Consider the following 20,567-nt stretch of genomic DNA (forward strand, 5'->3'; position numbering starts at 1 on the left):
TAAGGTCAGCTCCAGTGATTGTGTGGCTACACAGCCCACAAATTCAACAGGAAAGCCTCACCATTCAGTTACAGGTAAATAGCTTTCAAATTAAATAGGTCAGGGCAAAATCAGAGCATTCCTGTCAACAAATAGTCCTAAAGAGCAAGAATCCACCAAACAAGAAAGCAGATGCGCCATCTTCAAGCACAGCTGCTCAAAAGAAGTGTCCCCAGCACCACAGGCCCTGTGTCAATAAAGACCAACGAGTGCCATCAAACCAGTTATTTTTCCTGACCCCATCAAAAGAATCTTTGATTAAAACTGGCCTTGTTTCAGCATGGAAGGCAGCATCAGGAGTGGCACTTAGGCTGTTCCTCCCCAGCATCTTCATCACTTCTTCCCTCTGGCCACATCTGTCTGGCACAACTGCCAGGCAACAGCAGCAGCAGAACAGGGGAGGCAAATGATCCTTTCCTTCTGATTACTGATTGCTGGGCAGGCCCTTCAGGAAAATGAGAGGACTGTTTCTCAACCATTGTGGTGTCTATGGGTAAGAAACAGAGTGAAAACACAGGGTGATCACTCCTTTTGCAGCATGTTTTTATGTACTGGGAAGGAGAAGGGATGGGAATTCAGAGCAATGATCTCGCTGTGGGGCTGCTTCCCTTTTATGGATTTTCCCAAAGAGCTGGGATTTTAAAAGTACACTGGCCTTGAATGGAGCAGTTGGCTGGCTGATAGCTCCCCTGGCTCTAGATGTGTAGTGGGGGAAACTTCAGTCATCAAACAATTGGCAGCTCCAGCACAGAGTAAAGTCAGTTGCTATTTCAGGGAAAGGAAAGGCAACTGTTCCCTGCAGGGAATGTCTGCACTAGCTCAGAGCCAGGAATAGGCTGCGATTTTTAAACTTTTTTTCCACCCTACACTTCAGGAAAAGTGAACACACAATGTTCATTCGCAGGGATCGTTTCCTGAGCATGGTGTGTGCTCACTGTCCCACAGGTCACTTTCCAGTGTGTCACATCCTTCTGCACAAGGGAGAGCAGGAAATGGCAAACTCCCAGTATGAGGCAAAGCATTCCCATCGCAGCAATTGGTCCACAGGAGCTATAAATTGGTCTCCTCCAGAAACAGATCAAAATTTGTCTTCTGGGAGGGTGGCTGGAAACTGAAGGTAAGTTTCAACCAGTAATTTTTTGAGTGTCTTTGAGTACTCTATTAGGAAAGTGTTTGCAGGCTTTGGACTAATGTATACCTTTAGTGCTGGGGAGATTTTTCTCTAAGAGCAAGACTTTTTTTTTTCCTTTCTGCTGGCATTAATCAAAAGATTTGCCTACTACATGGCCTATGCTATATTTGGAATGATTGTTTAATAATATATATAATATAAATATAAGATTGTTCTAATAATATATATACATATATTTGGAATGATTGTTCTAATAATTCAGTGATAGTAGCTGTTATTACCTGAGACAGTTCTCAGCAACTAAATCTTCAGAACAAATTGTTGAGAGGCTACAGGAACTGACATATTTAATGATCATCATATTGATCTGTTGTTATTGGTGATATGCTCATTGTTCATTTCAATGTTGGTAACCATTTAGATTAGTGTTAGTCCTTGTGTTTCCAGCTTTATTTCTAATTATAGTGTAAAAATAATAGGACACAGCCTCCAGTTGAGAGAAGTACAATGTATTAAGTGATTCAAATGATCCAATGACACCAAGAGAGACTGGGGGCATTTCCTGAAGGGCATGGGGGGTGTCTTAAAAGATCTATGTGAGATGGATTAGGACAAGCTAGCAGAAGGGGGAAAGATTGCAGTGAGAATTACTTATGAGTACTCTTCCAAATGGAAAGACTATGGTACAAAGTTTTCTCCTTCTGAAACATGAGGATTCTGCAGAATGAAGCCCCAAGGATCCTAGCTACATAGTGTGACTTTATGAGGGACCAAGCACCTTCAGTTCCCACAGTACAGAAGATTTAGAAGTAAAAAGGTGCCTGCAGCAATGAATGGTTTTGTTCAGTTGGGTTAGTGACAGGGTCTTTCTGCTGCAGAGACTCCATTTGGCTGTGAGGGCATTATGGGCTCCAAACAGCTCCTCAGCTCTATGGTTGGACCTTGCTAGGTGCAGAGGCAGCACAGCTCTGTGCACAGTGCAGCGTGGTGAAGCACAGAAACTCTGCTTCTACCAGACAATCAGCTACACCACTACTCCTGTTGGCTCTGTTGCCTCAGGTTCCCTGTAAGCAGGATTGAAGTTGCTGGCTTCCTTTGTAGAGCATTTTGCAGCCCTAGAGCAACCTGAAAATATTTATTGGTACATTTCTTTCTGCACTTGTGGCAATGAACAGAGACAGCCAACAGAGACTGTCTAGTACAGAAACACTGTAGATTCATCTCCTAGAAGTGAAGCCTCTCCTGCTGTCTTGCCAGGGGAGGTTTTCCAGACCCAGCAGTTTTCAAGCCTTTTCTATTCACAGCCCTCTGTATTTCCCTTGTTTCCCCAACTGCCAGGGAGTGCACACTAAAACTGGGCCTGCTTTTCTGATGTGCTCTTCATGACTCTTATTAACAAGGTTCAGAGGCCTCCCTGACACTCTAACTGGGTATTTATGACCACAGAACAATAGTTCCCATCTTTGTTCATACACTGACACCAGGTTACAATAGGAAAAAAAACCCCCATGCTGCAGGGGGCCTTGAGTTGCTGAAGCTTAAAGAAAGGAAGGATGTTCACCCATCCAAGGCATTAATAAGTTCCTTACCTCCTATATGCAAAATTCAGACATAGATTCTATTCAGCACCTTCTCTCTGTCCTCCTTTAATAGGAAATCACTCCTAAACAAAAACTTGGGAGGGTAGATTTCACCTCCTTGCAGTCTGACCTTTCTTGTGAAAGATGTCCTACATTGCAGATCCTCTGAATCCCATCAGGGGGGCAACAGATTTGTTCTGGCAGCATTACTGCTCTGGGCACTGAGTCACCTAACCTCAGGGGAATTTCTGTCCCCAGGTTTCAAAAGACCTTTTGTGTCTTCACAGAGATAATGGTAACAGCACCTCCCACCCCAGTCCTTAGGATACTTCAGTCTTTGCAGGGATTAAGAAAAACATTTTAAAGCTTTGCTGTCTGAAAGTTATAATGGAAAACGTAATTAAATGTGCACATTCATATGGGTATGTGTGTGTATGTGAGTGTGCACGTGTGTGTAGATGGAAAAGCTTTCTTGTAGCTGGGCTGAAGCAACAAAAATTTGGCTGGATGCCATCCCTGAAATGGTGATCCAGGATGAGCATGTCTCACGGGGCTTTTTTGACATAGATCCCACCCCAGACTTTTCTTTCTCTGGACAGAAGCCATGGAGAGGGACGGTGCTGCCTTCGTGCCCACAGCAGACCCCACGCAGCACTTCCACGCGGCCCTGCTGGAGCAGCGGCGGAGGCTGCGCGGCCAAATCGCGCATCTCCACCGGGCAGCTCGGAAACTCAGCCAGCTCCGCCGCAGCTCCCTCATCGCCAACGTCAGCGGGAGCGCCCTGACGGCCGCCGGGGCACTCACGGCCATCCTGGGGCTGTCCCTGAGCCCCGCCACGCTCGGAGCCTCTCTGCTGGCCTCGGCCGTGGGCCTGGGCCTAGCCACGGCCGGCGGCGCGGTCAGCATCACTTCCGACCTCTCCTTGGTGCTCTGCAATTCCCGGGAGGTGAGGAAGGTGCAGGAAATTGCGGTGACTTGTCGGAAACAGATGAGGGAAATACTGGGCTGCCTGGAGTTCCTTCGCCGGGGGCAGGGCCCGGGTGACCCGGCGCTGCGGCAGTCGGAGAAGAGGGCGTCCATCTCGCTCTACAACTCCGTCTGCTTCATGGTCCTCTGCGGCTCCCACAGCTTCCTCGTGCCAGAATGCACAAAGGAGGCCACCAAAGTAAGCCAGGCTGTGCTCAAGGCCAAAATCGAGAAGCTGGCTGACAACCTCGAGACCTGCACCAGGGCAATGGATGAAGTCTGTGATCTTCTGGAGTCCAGAACAGAGCTTTCCCCACGCACGAGGAGAGTCAGCTTGGGTGCTAAAACCACTGCCGAGATCCCGAGACCCTCCAGCTGAAACAGTGTTTGGCCCATATAAAAACTGGGTTTGGAGACATTGCATTATTTACTGTGACCATTATCACTGCTACCTGTTGTTTTACAGTTCACAGTGCTGGTGCTGTGAGGTGGACCTTCTGCAGACCCCTTTTCCACCAGCCGTCTCCACTGCTCTGCTTCCCCAAGGCAGCAAAAAGAAATAGGTCAGGAGGCAGATTAAATACTTGATGCTGACTGAACCTGGTTTGTAAACAGCTTATGAATCTGTGTGTGGTACAAGGGCTGGAGTACCCTAAAAAAGCCAGCAGCTGCAATTTCCAGTAGAGTACAATCCCATTACCAAGGTACATCTGGAAAGGCTGTAGAAAGAAGCAGCTCCAGATATGACAGACTGTATGGATGAAATAGCAGGGCCAGAATTTATCTGTTTTGGAGAAACCTCTCCAGACTGAGAACTGTGATGTTTGTATCCTATTTATTTACATAGAATGATTTTAAGCTTATGATATTGTATTTAAGAGTGTGTGTATATATATATATATATAGATATATATATATATATATTAAATTTTTTTTTTTTTTAAGGAGGCCTCTGTTCCAAAGGAAAGATGTTGTTTTTTAGAGTAAAAGCAAGTCTGTAGCATGTGAGAGCAAGTTACCTGTTATTTTGCTGTGAGGGAGGGCAAGTCCCTGTAGGAAAAGGAAAGCATGACCTGAATGCTGATAGTAATAAAATAGGTGAAACACAGTTCAAACATTGACAATAGATTTTAGGAGCCAAAACAGAGAGAAGAAGAGTGGCCCTGGGACCAGAGTCTGCCTCAGGGCATTGGTGGAAGGACACAGTTATATCTCCTGCAGCAGGAAGGGAAGGGTAGGTTGGTGCTACGTGGTGGGAGCACACCTGAGAGGTGGAAGTGCCACTCTCCATGCAGTCGAGCAGCCTGTGAGACCCACAGGGGATCATCTGTGAGGGGGGAGGCAGCACTCCTGGAGAGCTACACGTGCTCCTAGCAATGCTTCCCACGGAAGGCTTCATATCAGTGAAACACATGCAGGTACTAATATACAGGAGGGGTAGAGAGGAGTAGGATGATTCAGTGGCAGAGCCCCTGCAAAGCAGGAGCAAGGGCTGGGGCCCTGTTTCAAGTGACTGTTCTGCTAAATATGCCCTTTGTGATTTTCAGCCATCAGTACCTCAGTTCTCTGTCTCAAAAGAGGGATAGTAGCACTTCCCTACCTCACCAGGATGTGTCTGGGATCACACCTCTGAGAAGTGCCCGAGTATGGTGATGATGGGGATCATGTCTGTACCTGAGAGAGGTACAAGAAGAGACCCTGAAACTAGCTTGAGGCGACTCAAAGAGTTAATGCAGAGGTAATTCCCTCCACAAGCATGCCCCAGTGGATAAGGGAAACTTCCCCGAGCAGACACAAATCCAAATGATCAGAAAAACCTACTCTGTAACTCTGTAACACTGACCAAATTATTAGGGAGGGCAGCACTCCGGGTCACAAAGCTTGAATCCCTGTCCTTCTTGTCTCTTTTCATGATATCAACATTTGCTTTAATATGTTGTAGGAAGAATAAAAGTTCTGGTTCCCCAGAGTGGGACTCAGATGCTTTTGATACCCATGCCTGTTTGCCAGAAATGAACAAGTACACTGCTGATTCGAATAAATGAACATGAAGCACTTTTGTGTTAGTGTCTCTCTGCTCTCCTGGAGGTGATGTGCTGTACACATTGTCCATCTCATCTCATTATGCACCCCTTCTGAAATAGCTGACATTATATCTGCACTAAAATCCATCTGCTGGGGATGCTCTCACCCTGCCCCTGCTAAGGACTATAACATGCAGTAGAGCTAGGAGCACATTTGTTTAAAAGCCCTGGAGTGACAATTTCTAAATCCAGTATAATCTGCAGTGTCCTGTGCTGAAAAGCACAAAAAAAGAATTACTACTTAGAAGCTGTATATTTATTTTATCATGCATGAATGCTCCCAACAGCAGTTTAGGACAAGAGAAAACCTTCATTCAAATACATCTGTTGACAATAGGGAATTACACAAACTGGAATTTCACCAGAACAGAATTGCTCCACCCTGCTCCCCACTAAAACAGCACCCTATTATGTGGGCAAGGAGTTCAGTAAAAAATCACAAGCAGTGACTTCCTGTCACATCCCTGACTCCATTTCCTGAGGCATCCCAGTGACCCTCACAGGGGTTCATGTCTACGTGCTGGCCAGGCTTAACCTTTAGCACCAACGATAAGCAGCAAGCTGATGGTCAGGCTGCTGTAATGTTTGAAACATATGGTAACAAGGAGCATCTACACAGGGTGGGTTTGTTTTATTGCTTTTTTTTTTTTTTTTAATTTATCACTGCTCTTGAGCACAGTGGGATGCAGCAGTTTCATTTTGACTCCTGCCCATGAATTGTTTCAGGTTTCCTCTTCTTTCCCTGTCACGCAGAGAGTTCGTTCGTATTTCCTCTCACTTTCCTCATTGTTCTGGGTGCAGAGGAAATGCCACGCTTGGAATCCAGGGACAGATGCTGGAGTGTATCAGCATTTCCACTGGGAGCACGCCCAGACAGACTTCCCATAGACAGAGGGAAAAAAATTTCATAATCCATACTTCAAAAATTCACACTAGCAATTAGGACAAGCAGAAAACAATGTGGGACAATGACAGGTCCTTTCTCTCTTCCCATCACTAGTGCTTCAAAATGTTTCATACCAACACATCCGAAGCACTTAATTTGTTCTCTGTGAAAAATGCCAATCACTTGTTTTTAAAATTTTAAAAGTTTAATAGTAATAAAATGGTTATAAAAATAGTAATATAATTAAAGTAATAAAAATCTGAACAATTGGGATTAGGATAATACGAGACAAAAAACCAAAGAGTTGTGGACAGTCCGGGTGCCACTTTCTGGGCAAAATAACCCCGAAAAAGGACCCACGTTAACAGAGGATTAACCCTTAAAAGCAATAGCCCGTTGCATATTCATATATCTTAAACATGATGCATAAATTCCATTCAAACAAAGGATTCTGCCTGGCCAGTGTCAGCTTCTTCCTCTTAATCCTGACAGCATCCTCAGGGCTAAGTGAAGTGGGAAGAACTCGATAAGAGAGCAATAAATTCTTTTTCTCTGAAAGATTAAGGTGTCCTGTGGCTGCTATCTTGGTGCGAGTCCTCTCTTAAGAAAAGTATCCTACATAGCATAGTTTCTATCTTAACATTATGCTATAACCTAAAACTATATTTAACACACTACTTAAGAAAATTAACACAGCATAACTTTCTAACACAACACATATAATATTCATTTTAATATTTGTGGAAAGCCAATCATAAAATAGGCATTTTTCACATTCTCTAGGTGCATTATGGATGTAAGTTTATACATATTCTTGCCTTTTTGTGCCTGGCCAGCTCATTTTGCCTGCTGTAGAAGGCAAGAGCTGGGAACAGCATCAAGCACTGCCTAAGCTGTGCTGTGCTGAGCACAGACCTGAGGCTACATTCGGGGCAGTGTGGGAGTTTGGGATGGGGTGGGAAGTTGTTGGATTTCTTAGGTGTTTATGGCAGAAGCCAGTCATGCTATGCAGAGGGTAAGTCCGATGTCTCTGATTTGGTTATAAAACATGGCTTGAAGGGCAGTGGTGTTGGCTTCTGCTTCCATGTCATCAGCTTTTTAGTAGGAAGGACATGATTCCAACTCCTTCTCAGCCAATGAATAGGACAAATAAGTTGTTTGCGATGATTAGGATGAGTATTGCGATTAGGAAGAATAGTAGGTAGGGGAAAAATTTCGTGATATAGGGGTCTGAAGCTATATATCATGTTGCAAATTGTGGGATAGATCATGATACAAACACTGCAATGGGAAAGAAGGTAAGGGAGTAAAGTCTATTTTTAGGCTGATGGGGATTTTGAAGTTTATAATGAATTTTCATTCTCAGAAGGAGGTGAGGCTTTCTGTCCCGGAGTAGATGTAGATTGTTATGGGGATTAAGCTGATTAAGAAGGAGGCTTTGACTGTGTTTGTGATTGTGTTGGGGGTGTTGTTGAGGTTATTAGATAGAAGTGGAAATAGGACGGGGGTGGAGAGGATTAGGATGAGTATTGCGATATACGCCAGGCGGGCAGGCCGGCAGGCCTTTCCCGCAGCCCTTTCAGGGTGTCCCTGTCCCGGGAGAGGCGGCTGGAGATCCGCAGCTCCGCTTTCCCGGGCAACGCTCGGAGCTGAGGGAGCCCTCTCGCTCCGCTCGGCTCGGCTCTTCCTGCGGAACTACATATCCCGGCGTGCCCCGGGGAGGCCTACAGCTCCCAGAGTGCTCTGCGCTGCGTCTGGAGGGGACAGGCCAAGATGGCGGCAAGAGAGGAGGAAGGCTCGGCGGCGGAGCCGGAGCAGGAGGAGGAGCCGGGGCCGGTGGCGGAGGAGCCACGGAGCTTCAAGGACTTGGTGAGGCTGGGCCGGAGCCGCTCCTGCCGCCGGTGGTGGCTGCGCTGTCCCGGGGAGCAGCGTCCGCGGAGGAGGCCGGGGAGCCGCGGGCCCGCCCGCGGCGCAGACACGTGTGGCGGGCAGCGGGGCCGGGCCCCGTGAGCTGCGGGCACTCGGCCGTGCCCCGCTGGGCTGGCACTGCTGCTCCCATCCCGCTGTCTTCGAGTTGTCTTAACTTGATATGGTTTTTTTGATTTTCTGTGGTCATGGTGAAGAGGTAGGTGTGTATGTGGGGAGGGAAGTTCATTGTGTAAACTAGGGTAAAACCGACCGTATTCTTCCTGTGCCAGTAATCTCTAACAGATTTGGAACAAATCCGATGAAATTACTGATGGAAGTGGGCATCACTGTGAGCAGCCTGCCCTTTCAGAGAGTTGCACTTGGAGACCTCGTGGGGTTTGTCTGTGCTAGAGACAAATTGGCTGTGTTGCAGCATGTGTTTAACTCTGTGATTTAATCTAGGTCTTTTTGGTGATGTTTGTTCCCCTTTTCTCTTGTCACTAATGTCCAGGGAGTCACAGATGTCCTGTGTGAAGCTTGTGACCAGTTGGGATGGAAGGTGCCGACGAAGATCCAAATTGAGGCAATTCCAGTGGCTCTCCAAGGTGAGCAGTGTATTTCTTTGATCCTGAGCTGGGGACTGCTCCAGGAGCTCTGTGTGAATGAATTTTGCTGAGTGAGAAGGATCAGGAATGAGTGTGTCCCAGCTTCTTCATTGCTGAGGATCTGTGTCTAGAAGCAGTTTTCATATTCATTCTGTGTCCTTCCCAGGTGGAGCTTGGAATGCTAGTTTATCCTATGACCCTGCCTGCAGCCACAAACTTTCAAATGAGTACAAACATTGTTCCTTGAGTGTTCATTCCTGTTGTGTAGTTCTGACACTCCATGTTAAATTGAATTTTTATTAATCATTTGAACTGCTAGTCCACATTGATCATTGTGGTCCTGAAATACTCAGGGATACACAGGAAGCTTCCAATAAGTTTTGGACTGTGCTGCTTCTGAAAGAGACCTATAGAGTGTGTGTGTGATTGAAAGTGAAGATGCCTTGACTGATTCCTTAATATGTATCATTTGCTTTGCTGTGAGTAGGCAACTCTTTGAAATTAGATTTCTGAAGTGAGTAATAACCAGTGACTTTCTGTAAGCATTCTGGAATTACAAAAAAAATACTGAATTCAGCAGACATTTCTGCCTCTAGATTTTTTTTTTTTAACAAAACCCCCCAAAATGCTCTCAAGGAGGAAAGGAACAACATAGTGACAGAATGGGAACAAACTTTCAGTGTCTTCTCTCTCCTAGCATTTAACTTTTGTCAGACTCTTTTGCACATATAAGATTCTCTTGGGAAAAAAAAAACAAAAAACACAAACACAAAGGAAAGACTGAGAAATAGTTTCCAGTGTAAGGTGTGTTGACAGCATGTTCTTCTCAGCTGCATGAGTTTAGGAGGTCATAATGGATTCTGTTAATGAATTCCACCCTGTTGCATTGATTTGGGGTAACACTTTCTGTCCTACCCTTCCTACTGAAGGAACTGGTTTAGATTACCCTGTTAATCAATGGCACAATTGTGCCTTGTGAAATGTGAGCCTGGTAGTGCTGTTGTCCTGTAGTTTGTGTGACTGAAGTCTCAAACACCACAGTCTGTTTCCTTGTAAGCCACTAAACAGACAACATTTGGACTAGAATAGTGAGGTGGAGTCATTAAATTGTAAACTGATGTCAGATTTGAGACATTATAAAGTGTAACTTATTTTGAACCTAAGGTTTGTATGAAACCCTTTATATTAACAGAAATTAACTAGAAAATTGACTATTGAGACTGTAATCGTTGTACAAGTAAAATCTCAGTCAAAAAATGCTTCAGAGAGATTCTGAGATTCTTTGGTTTGGCCCTTTGTGGTTGGTTTTTTTTTCCCTTCTATGTGTCTGCCTTTTTTTCTGTCCTTAGGGAGTTCTTGTGTTTTGTAGCACAGTGCTTTAAAGTCTTCTTTCTCTGTTGTGGATGTATAACAGTTTTTTTCCCCCCCTTGCTCCTTTTGCTCCTTCTTGCAGGCAGAGATGTCATTGGACTGGCAGAAACTGGCTCTGGGAAAACAGGAGCCTTTGCTTTGCCAATTCTCCAAGCACTGCTGGAAACACCTCAGCGATTATTTGCTCTTGTGCTCACACCAACGAGGGAGCTGGCCTTCCAAATCTCAGAGCAGTTTGAAGCTCTTGGGTCCTCCATTGGTGTTCAAAGCAGTAAGTGGCTTTTATATATTGCACCCATTTTTCTGAAGGCCAGTTTGTCAGCTCGAGATTGCAAAGATATAAATAGTTGATTTGTATGAGGGGTTGAACAAAATGTGAGAAAAACTTATGCTGCTGGAAGACAGAGATCTGGTATCAGATTTGAGAAGAAAAGACTGTGTGGTCTTTCCTCATGGAGTGATCTACAGCTTTTCTGCATTCTGTCTCTAAATATTTAAAGGTGGAAGTAGAGGAGAGTGTTCTCAAGAGTGGGTTTGTGTCCAGTAAAATTGCATAGAGCTCCCTCCTATGGTGTGATGTAGTTTAATCTTCCTTTCAGACTGTCTGTATTGATTCTTTAGATATCTCTCAAAGAAAGCTTTGTGGATATTTTTAGAATTCCTAGATTTTTGCAGTTGAGTTAAACTGAAAGGAATAGATTCTGCCTGTAGCTCTGCAGCTGTGAAAATAAAATACTTGTGGCCAAGGAAGGAATTAATTGCATGGCTTAAGAAACCTAGGAAGGTTAGATATGCTAAAATAAAGTAAATTCTCATAAAAAGAAGTAACTTTTCATTTGTACAGAATTGCTGTGGGTGGTGGGCAGTCAGAGTGAACACTGCAGTGCCAGGGGAGGGCTGGTGCTACTCTGAGGGATTCACTCCCCTCTCTTTGTCCTGCAGCGGTTATTGTGGGTGGAATTGACACGATGTCTCAGTCCCTGGCCTTAGCCAAGAAACCACATGTTATAATTGGTAAGTTGATGTGCTGGGGATGTGGAGTGTGAATATTATCAAACTGCAGCTAACCGAAGGAAGGAGAGTACATCCTTCATTTGTGTTTTGTCCCAGCTTTAAGTACTGGCTTGTTAATGTTTCTAAAGTATCCACCAGTAACTTTGTTGCTACAAGCTCAGTTCCAAAGCATTCCTGCTAGACCTGGAGTGCTTTTGGCTTGTTTTTTCATTCTCCCCAAGTATTTGAAACGCTGCTGTCATCTTTTGCTGTACAACTTGTCTACTGGGGTTTTTTTGTGTCACTTTTTAGGACATTCTTCAGAGAGTCTGACTCCATTAGTCTTATTTCAAAACACTCTCTGAAGATATCCCATGAAAGAGTTATTCCCACAAAGCAATCTTTACTTTTCCTGGGCAAAGATTCCTATTTCTGTAATGGACAGCTGTCTTGCCTGTTTGGATCTTTTCCTCTGCTTTCATTCTGAATTTGCTCTTGTTGTGCTGTTGGTAGCAACCCCTGGCCGTCTGGTTGATCATCTGGAGAACACCAAGGGCTTCAACTTACGAGCTCTGAAGTTCCTGGTGATGGATGAGGCTGACCGGATCCTTAACATGGATTTTGAGACCGAGGTGGGGATGTGCTGAAAGATGAGTTTGGAATGTTGGATGAGTCCCTTTGAAATTGCATCATACATGGGAAACACTGAGCTGTCCTGTAGAAATTAGTAGTGAATTGTAACTAAAATCTAATAATTACACACAAATCTGTGGTGGGATTAGAACATAGCAGAGTTCTGCAGAGCACTGCCAAGACAGTAGGAGGCACTCTGAAATCCACTAGTGTCTCTGGAGTGCCTGACTTAGAATGTAGTTAGGGTAGAAAACCATCACAGACACATTCCTGCAGAAACATTGCCTGATATTTGCACTGTTGTTGGACTTTTGGAGTTCACACTGCCTAACTGTCAACAAGATATCAGCCTACACCTTCCCTCTAGAAGAAAAAAAATTTGTTTCTACTGTATGTTTACACATGCATTACTTTTCATGTGGATGATCTTTATATTTGTGGAAGGTTTGTGTCTTGCTTGCTTGTAGTATTTGGTATTTCCATTTCCTTATTTTTTTACAGGTGGATAAGATATTAAAAGTGATTCCTCGAGATAGGAAGACATTCCTATTTTCTGCCACCATGACCAAGAAGGTGGGAGCACACTAATCTGTTTTAGTTCTCCTTCCATCAGGCTATCCTTTTGACTAGCCTGTATTAATACAATTTTCTGACAAGATCTCTGTCCAACTAAATTTCATTATCTTACCAGGTTCAAAAACTCCAGCGTGCTGCTCTGAAGAATCCTGTTAAATGTGCTGTTTCTTCCAAGTATCAGACAGTTGAAAAACTACAACAATACTATATTTTCATCCCCTCCAAATTCAAGGTAATGGCATTTCTGTTTCTTCTCTCTTACTGTCTTTTCTTGCTCTCACAGCCGTCCAATATCTTTTCATTTTCTGAGTCCTAGACTTAATGTTGCACATGTGATTATCTCTGGGGTTTTTTGAATTCTCCCTTTGTTTCTTTACAGGACAGCTACCTGGTTTATATCTTGAATGAACTGGCTGGTAACTCTTTCATGATCTTCTGCAGTACATGTAACAATACTCAGAGGACTGCTCTGCTGCTCCGCAACCTGGGCTTCACTGCCATTCCCCTCCACGGGCAGATGAGTCAGGTATGGGCAGGAACCCTCACAACAGAGTGGGCAGGGGGCCTGGGGCTTGGAAAATGGCTGCACCATACTGAGTCATACCTGCCTTGCAGGAGGAGTATTTCACAGCTACAGGACTGGACTAGAAATTTATAGAAATCCATAGAAATTTAACTAATGTGAATGCTGACACTGGTTCTGTAGTATTTAAGAAAGAAATTAGAGAAGTGAAATTTTTGAGTAGTTTCCCCCCTAGTTCTTTTGTGCCAGTATCTTATCAAGAGCATGTTAACTAGAAACTAGAATGAGTGTTATTCTCTCATTCTCTTTTTTTCTTTTTTCCAGAATAAACGTTTGGGCTCTCTGAACAAGTTCAAGGCAAAGGCACGTTCTATTCTCCTGGCTACTGATGTTGCAAGCAGAGGTCTGGACATCCCACATGTGGATGTGGTGATAAACTTTGATATTCCTACACACTCTAAGGTAAACCTGTTTGTGTGCCAGCTGAGAGCTTCTGGTCACTGGGAGCAGATAGAAAAAGAAGGTGGACAAAGGAACAGAGACATCTTTTCTCTCTTCTGCTGGCTGGAAGCCTAATTCATGATTCTGTACATTGAAAGGGGTAGTTCAGCCTTTGCTATTGAGATGGTATCTCTGTTTGCATGGTCTCATGGCCTGGGTTGTAGAAGTGATCCTGTAAGTGAAGAGGGGAAGTAAGGAATGCTCTGTGCCTTTGCATTTCTGCTCAGACTGTATGTTTTGCCTTTTTACATTCAAGGGCTTTGAAAACAATTTTAACATATTACTAGTTTCATGTAGTCATCTCTGTGTCTGTGATCGAGGTCTGCCTTCATATTTAAAACTGTGTTTAAAAAAAAGAAAAAAAATTAAGTTCTCTGATGATGATTGGTTAAGAAAGGTGTCCTTAATATGTCTCACCTTCATATAACAAAAGTACAGCAAAAGGAAAAGAAAGTAAGTTACCAGCTCTCTGTATGGAAAGTATGGGGTTATCTCAGGGATGTGACTGTTTCCCAGCTTAGTTCCAGAAAGCACACCATTAACCTGCACTTCAGGAATTGCTATTGTTGCTTACAATGATTAAAGATACTGTGCCTTGCAAACAGAAGAAAGCATAGTAGGTCTTTTGAAGACATTCCTTTTGTAAAAGCACAAAAGTAAGAAAAAAACTGTGGGGGTGGCAGCTTGAATGGTGTTATTATGGTCTTTGTGCTCTTCTCTCTCATCTAACTCATAGAACAAATCCTTTCTTACAGTCCTCTCTCTGCAAATCCTCTATGGAGAAGGGAGTAATTTAATTTCTATAATGTAGTATAAAACCTGGAAAACAGCCCTGAACCATATTGACCAAAGATGCTCAATAGACTCTTCTAAATTATTCTCAATCATCCTCTCTTTCATCATGCTTACCAAGTTCAAGTCTACTTGTCAGAGGGTTTCCCTGGAAGATGCACTATGGAGAGCACTAGATTCCAAGACTGAAAATGCAGGCCTGGGGTCACTGTGAATATTAGCTTTCCAAGGAAGTGAGTGAAGTCTTGGCAAAGGTCATGTATTGCAACTTTTATCCTGCAGTCTGGAATAATTGGATTTGGTCTTCTCATTTAAAAAGAGAAGAATTCAAGTGTTAAAACTGAATTTGTGCCTCCACTTAGGCCTCTTCTCAAAATCTGATGCTGCACACCCTCCTGAGCAGTTAATGCTATCAGTGTGTTCTTGACATTCTCATGTTCTTTCCTAAAGAGAAAATATATGGGCTGATCTGCCATAAGATCTGTTCTGTGTTTGGTGAACATATATTATTGCTTATCAAGAAAATTCTTTCCAGGATTACATTCACCGTGTTGGGAGAACAGCTCGAGCTGGGAGATCTGGCAAATCTATCACCTTTGTCACACAGTAAGTGATAAAATTTAACAGGCTTATTCTTTCCAGCTGTGTTTCAGAGCAGAAAATAGCTGACCTTATCCTGAGTGAGAATACAATACTACTTTTCATTTTGAAGTGCCAATTGGTTTTATTTAAAGGGGAGACAATTCAAAGCCTAGGGTGGGGAGGGAGGAAAGTAGAAAAATTCTGGAAGCAGGCATTCATTGAGCAGAACAGTTTATAACTGGACTATACAATATATATATTCTTTAAATATATAATGTAGGTTAAGTAACTTTGAGGGTGTTTTATAAACACTGAACTATTTGTCTAAAAAGAAAATCTTTACCAAAAACTTCTGAACAAAGATGAGATGAGCTGGATAAATCAGAGAAGCCATGCCAAAAGGCATCATTTGGGTGCAGCTGAGCTGCTTGAGAGACCATCAGCACAAACTACCAGTATCTGTGGGCTGGAGACAAGGGCTGAAGGCTGTGAGTGGTGACAGCTGAGGCCCTCTCAGCAGGGCTGATTCAGGCTGGTGCCCTGTCTTCCCTCAGGTATGATGTAGAGCTGTTCCAGCGCATTGAACACCTGATTGGCAAGAAGCTGCCAGCATTCCCCATGCAAGAGGAAGAAGTTATGATGCTGACAGAGCGTGTGGCTGAGGCCCAGAGATTTGCTCGAATGGTGGGTGCTGGCATTTTGACCCTGTCCCCTCTGTTGTATTCTGAATTTCTTCAGACCAAACTCTGGGTCAATGTGTCAATTGCATTGCAGGAGCTGCGGGAGCAGGGAGAGAAGAAGCGATCTCGGAATGATGATGATGACACAGAAGAGGCTATTGGTGTCAGGAATAAGGTGGCAGGAGGGAAAAAGAAGAAAAGGAAAGCCTAGTTTGGTATTTGAACAAACTTTTTTATTTTTCTCTTTATGGCTATCTGAGCTATCAAAAACAGTCTACCAAGCCATCTCCAGTGGATTTTTTTTCAGAACTACAAATGAAATTTGGCAGTTCCTGCTCATTCACTCTGAAGTGCAGTGTGAGTACACCTTTTGCACTGCTGCAGCCTGTCCCACTATCCAATCTCTCTGAGTGCATCTGGAGTCTGATCTGCCAGAAGAAAGAGGAAAAAGTTAAAAAGAAGTGACTGAGTTTTCACAGCATAGCTGTGATGCCCTTGCTTTGGAGAACGGATGTGTTACATTGAGGACTCAAAATGTATTTTGCCTAATTTTAAAGCTACCTGGTTTTCCTTGTCTTGTCACTGACCTGTTCTATTCACTTTGTGTATCAGCTCTGCCAGAATGTTTTCTTCTTGGGTCAATCCTAGCAATTCAGATGTGCCATCAATACCTTAGATTTGTCAGCTGAGGAGCAGTCCAGCACAGAGAACAAGCTTCAGCAAGATGAAACATTCACTGCCTGGAATTCCATCCAATACCTGCTAATGATTGACGCCATCAAGGATAGGTCTGGGTTTTGGGTGGGGTTTTTGTGGCCGATTCTCGTAGTACTTACAAGTGAACACAAGAGGGAGGTATTTACGCGGGAAAGCAACTCAAAGCTGGGAGGTGCAGAAAAACAGGTATCCTGGAAAGCTCTTTGTTTCCCTGGGCAGGGAATTTTGTTACTCTTAGGCAGAGTTCTATGCCAGACAAGTAGACTTTTGCAAGAATGAGATAAGTGTACTTGATACAAAACCAGAAGGTTACTGCTAGTTCTCATTGACAATAAAAATTTTCATACAGGATGTTCCTGTTGGTAGGCAGAGTGAGGAGCTCCTGCATATGTAAATTTACTGAAAACATAATGTCCAGTTTTCATAAACTGGATTTTGTGCTACATGAAAAACAACGTTCAAAATAGTCCTTTTTAGATCTAAATGGAAAGCAGAAACTATTGCAGTAGCCAAAATGAGCACAGTGGTTATTTCACACTGTTGGCATAAATCTAGTATCTATATGTATGCTAGTCAGAATGCTTTTACACTTTTGTTAGGGGCAGCACGTTCTGCAAAGAAATGCCAGAAGACCTAGGTCTGTTTTTTCATGAGGTACTGAGATACTCTTTGGAGTAAAAACAGTGACAGTGTTCTCACTCTTTATTTGTGATGTAGCAGTTTACTTAAATGTCCCAAACATCTTCAAGTCTGATAGCTCTAAAATGGTCTTGAGTAAGTGGCAGATTTTAAGTGTACAAATCTTGGGTGTGTTCACTGCTAAGAGCCTTTTCTGTAAAGGAGAATGAGTGTTTATCTTCCCTGGGTCCTAGCATGTCGCAGACATCTTTTGTGAAAAATCCTTTCTTTAGGATTTTCCCTCTTCTGGGAAGCTGAGGCCCCAGAAAGAGAGTGTAAACAATGGTTGTCTGCTGCTGTGGAATGCAACAGGTGCACCTGTAATTGGCCCATGTTCCATGTTTACAATTAAGGGCCAATCAGAGAGTGAGCTCTCTCTGGGACAGAATCAGAGAGAGCTCCCTTGTTTATTCATTCCCATGCTATTCTTAGCTTAGCAGCTTCTGAACTTCTCTCTCTATTCCTGTTAGTATAGTCTTAATGTAGTATATATCATAAATTAATAAATCAGCCTTCTGATCATGAGATCAAGATTCTCGTCTCTCTCTTCACCCCTGAAGACCCTTGCAAGCCTTGTAACAACTGGTGTCCCCTCGTTGTAAGGACAAAAATTAATTTGATAAGACCCCAGAGGAGCAAGAGCTGCGCCCAGGGTAAACCCCGAATGTGCAGCATTGATGGTTGCTTTACAAGTGACCACAGAAGTGGATTTTAGCAGGAGCTGAAGAACTGAAGATCCTGATTTGGACACAGTTCACAGCCAAGGCTGACCACAAAGTGAACCTGAAAAACCTCCGGGAAGATGTTCAGAAAGAGCAGCAGAACCGTGGAGCTGGCCAGAGCATGCTGGGCTCTTTCAAAAGGTACTGTTGGCTTTTCCATTCCTGATGATGCAGCCCTGCCTAGTTTGTGGCTGTTCATATGGGGAACGCCCCCTTTAGAGGATGAGGTTCAATTTTCTCCTTCAGAGGAGAAACTTATTGCCCTCTGGCAAAAATGGGGTGAGGAGGATGGACTTTCCCTGTCAGAAACAGATCTCTATGAGTTTTTTCGATGGGCAAAGCTTTTTGGGTTCTTTACTGATGTGCTATATGCCCTGGATGTTTTTGTATGGGAGTGCATGGAATTCATTTTCCAATTCATTTGGGACTGTGGTGTGGGATTCCCTCCTGTCTACCCAGTCTCTTTCTGTGTACTCTTTTCTATTTTGAAACGGCGAGCAGCTGTTTTTCCCAGGATTGCTGACTGCAAGGGACAGGCTCCTTTTCCGCCAAATTCAGCAGGAGAAGACCCTTTGGAGGGGGATGAGTTGCTGCTTCCCAGCCCCCCTGCTCCCCGGCGGGGGGGGTGGGGGGGGTGAAACTCCACCGCAAGCTGAAGAAGTTTTTTTTACTCCGTCTCCGGCACATGCTCAGATGGAGCTGTCCTTCTCCCCCACTTCTCTCTCTCCGAGGGGATGGGAGTGGGCAGCCCCGCCACAGCCGGCCTCTTGGGCCCTGCCCCGCTCACACATGGGGGTGGCACCGGTCCCTGAGGCTGCGCCTGAGATCAGAAACAGCGCTTCCTGCGCCTGCGCATGTGTTGCTAGGAGACACCCTTGGCGACAGCAGCGACTCGGCGCCGCCTCCCCGGGCAATCCCGCCTCCGCCGGCTTCCCCGCCTGGGCCAATGTTGCTAAGCAACAGCGATGCTCCGCCGCCGCTTCTCCCGGCTCCGGCGCTGCCTGTGTCGGCTCCACCGTTGCCCGTGTGCACTCCGATAGAGACTGCGATTGCGCCTCCGCAGCGGACCCCAGAGTCAGCGGCAGAAGACGGCGCCGACCCCGTGCCGTGCCTGCCGCCGCTTTCAGAGCCAAGGGACGCAGCAGTGGCGTGTGCCTGCGCATCCTCGCCGCCTCAAACCGAGCCAGTCCCTGTTCAGGATGGTGCTGAAAACGGCGCTGAACCCGGGGACCCTCGGAGCAGCCCGCGGCCGCTCCTACACCCAGCGTGATTTCCCCCCCCCGAGTGTTTCGGGTTGTCCCGGGGCTGCCCCTGCGGGGGGAGCTGGGACAGGGGAAGAGGGCGTCAGCTGCTCCTTCCGTGGAGCCGGCACGGCCCGACAGCTGGGGGCAGCCCGCCTGCCTGCGTTCAAGATCAGCATTCTTGGCGGGTTGGGGAGTCTTTGGTCAGTTGCTGTCCCATGGACGTTGCCATCTCTGCCGCCCCTGTTGTGCTCTAGCGGCGAGGGGCAGGTGGGTTCTGCCGAAAGTTCTGCCTTTGGTCCCCAGCCCGGTGGGGGTGGTGCCGTGAGGCAGGTGGGAGACACACCTGATGCATTTGCATTGCAGAGGCAGGGGGCACAGCGGGAAGCGATCGTGGCTTGCTTGCTGCGGGGAACAAACATTCCTAGATCCAAGATGAGGATTTTTGGGGCTGCTTCTATTTCCCTGCTGCTGGCATGCCTCAGTGGTTTCGGGGAAAGGAAGCGTCTCACCACCCGTGCTGCCATTGTACTGACAGCAGGGTGCAGGCCTGTGGGAATGCAGAGCCTGCCTCGTGGGTTTGGCCTGGGCTGTTGGGCTCAGGAAATCCCTGGGCCAGGGCCACTGCCTGGCTTTCTGATGGCTCTGGGGGTTGTGGTTTCCCCTACCGGTCCTGGCCCGCCTTTTGTGGGCCAGCTTTGGGGTTTCTGATCCGTTCATGGGCCAGGGCCCCCACGGTCTTTCTTTCTCTGGCACTGCTCTGCTGCTGCTGCTCTTTTCAATCACAAACAAACAAACAAAAAATTAATTAAATAAAGAAGATTGAAATAGCTGGCAGCAGCTCTGAAGCATTGAAGGGCCAGAAAAGAACATTCCAGAAGTTGTTCAAAATGGAATGGTTTTTGATAACTATTGATGGACTTTTTCTGCAGCAAGCCTGATTCAGGACCAAAAAGGACTTTCAGATATGTTCAGGAGGAAGATCCTCAGCCCATGGACTGTTCCTGAAACTCAGCTGCTTTGACTTGAATTTTCTTTGCGTTGTTTTTTGCATTTTCTTATATTGTAAGAGTGTTTTAGTGATTTGATAGAATTGTATGTTCTACAGGTGAAGAAATTTCCTGTTCATTCCACATCAGCATTTTCCGTTTAATTTATAGAATTTGGAAAGGTGAAATGTCACAGACATCTTTTGTGAAAAATCCTTTCTTTAGGATTTTCCCTCTTCTGGGAAGCTGAGGCCCCAGAAAGAGAATGTAAGCAATGGTTATCTGCTGCTGTGGAATGCAACAGGTGCACCTGTGATTGGCCCATGTTTCATGTTTACAGTTAAGGGCCAATCAGAGAGTGAGCTCTCT

General features: G+C 45.1%; 2 protein-coding genes across 2 annotated transcripts; both read left to right on the forward strand.

Moving 5' to 3' along the window:
* Nucleotides 1-1,111: 1,111 nt before the first annotated feature.
* On the forward strand, nt 1,112-4,577 carry APOLD1 (apolipoprotein L domain containing 1). The gene is made up of 2 exons (XM_054278114.1): nt 1,112-1,156; nt 3,351-4,577. Exon 2 carries the CDS (start codon nt 3,356-3,358, stop codon nt 4,094-4,096), a length of 741 nt encoding a protein of 246 aa, XP_054134089.1. The 5' UTR covers nt 1,112-1,156; nt 3,351-3,355; the 3' UTR covers nt 4,097-4,577.
* Nucleotides 4,578-8,460: 3,883 nt separating this feature from the next.
* Nucleotides 8,461-17,771, forward strand: DDX47 (DEAD-box helicase 47). Its single transcript, XM_054272969.1, has 12 exons — nt 8,461-8,556; nt 9,107-9,200; nt 10,654-10,842; nt 11,514-11,585; nt 12,078-12,196; nt 12,699-12,770; nt 12,889-13,005; nt 13,153-13,299; nt 13,621-13,758; nt 15,125-15,195; nt 15,726-15,855; nt 15,946-17,771. Exons 1-12 carry the CDS (start codon nt 8,461-8,463, stop codon nt 16,060-16,062), a joined length of 1,362 nt encoding a protein of 453 aa, XP_054128944.1. The 3' UTR covers nt 16,063-17,771.
* The last annotated feature ends 2,796 nt before the right edge of the window (nt 17,772-20,567 follow it).

The sequence above is a fragment of the Melozone crissalis genome, unplaced genomic scaffold (genome assembly GCF_028551555.1).
Source record: "Melozone crissalis strain CALT ecotype California unplaced genomic scaffold, PUWL_Pcris_2 ptg000004l_1, whole genome shotgun sequence".
In the NCBI taxonomy this organism is placed as follows: domain Eukaryota; kingdom Metazoa; phylum Chordata; class Aves; order Passeriformes; family Passerellidae; genus Melozone; species Melozone crissalis.

What these genes read in the sequence shown, in the direction of transcription:
- APOLD1 (XM_054278114.1), top strand. Translation starts at nt 3,356, where the DNA reads ATGGAGAGGGACGGTGCTGCCTTCGTGCCCACAGCAGACCCCACGCAG.
- DDX47 (XM_054272969.1), top strand. Translation starts at nt 8,461, where the DNA reads ATGGCGGCAAGAGAGGAGGAAGGCTCGGCGGCGGAGCCGGAGCAGGAG. An exon ending in GAAACCACATGTTATAATTG is followed by an intron (nt 11,586 to 12,077) that starts GTAAGTTGATGT and finishes TGCTGTTGGTAG; the next exon opens with CAACCCCTGGCCGTCTGGTT. An exon ending in CTGCCACCATGACCAAGAAG is followed by an intron (nt 12,771 to 12,888) that starts GTGGGAGCACAC and finishes TTATCTTACCAG; the next exon opens with GTTCAAAAACTCCAGCGTGC.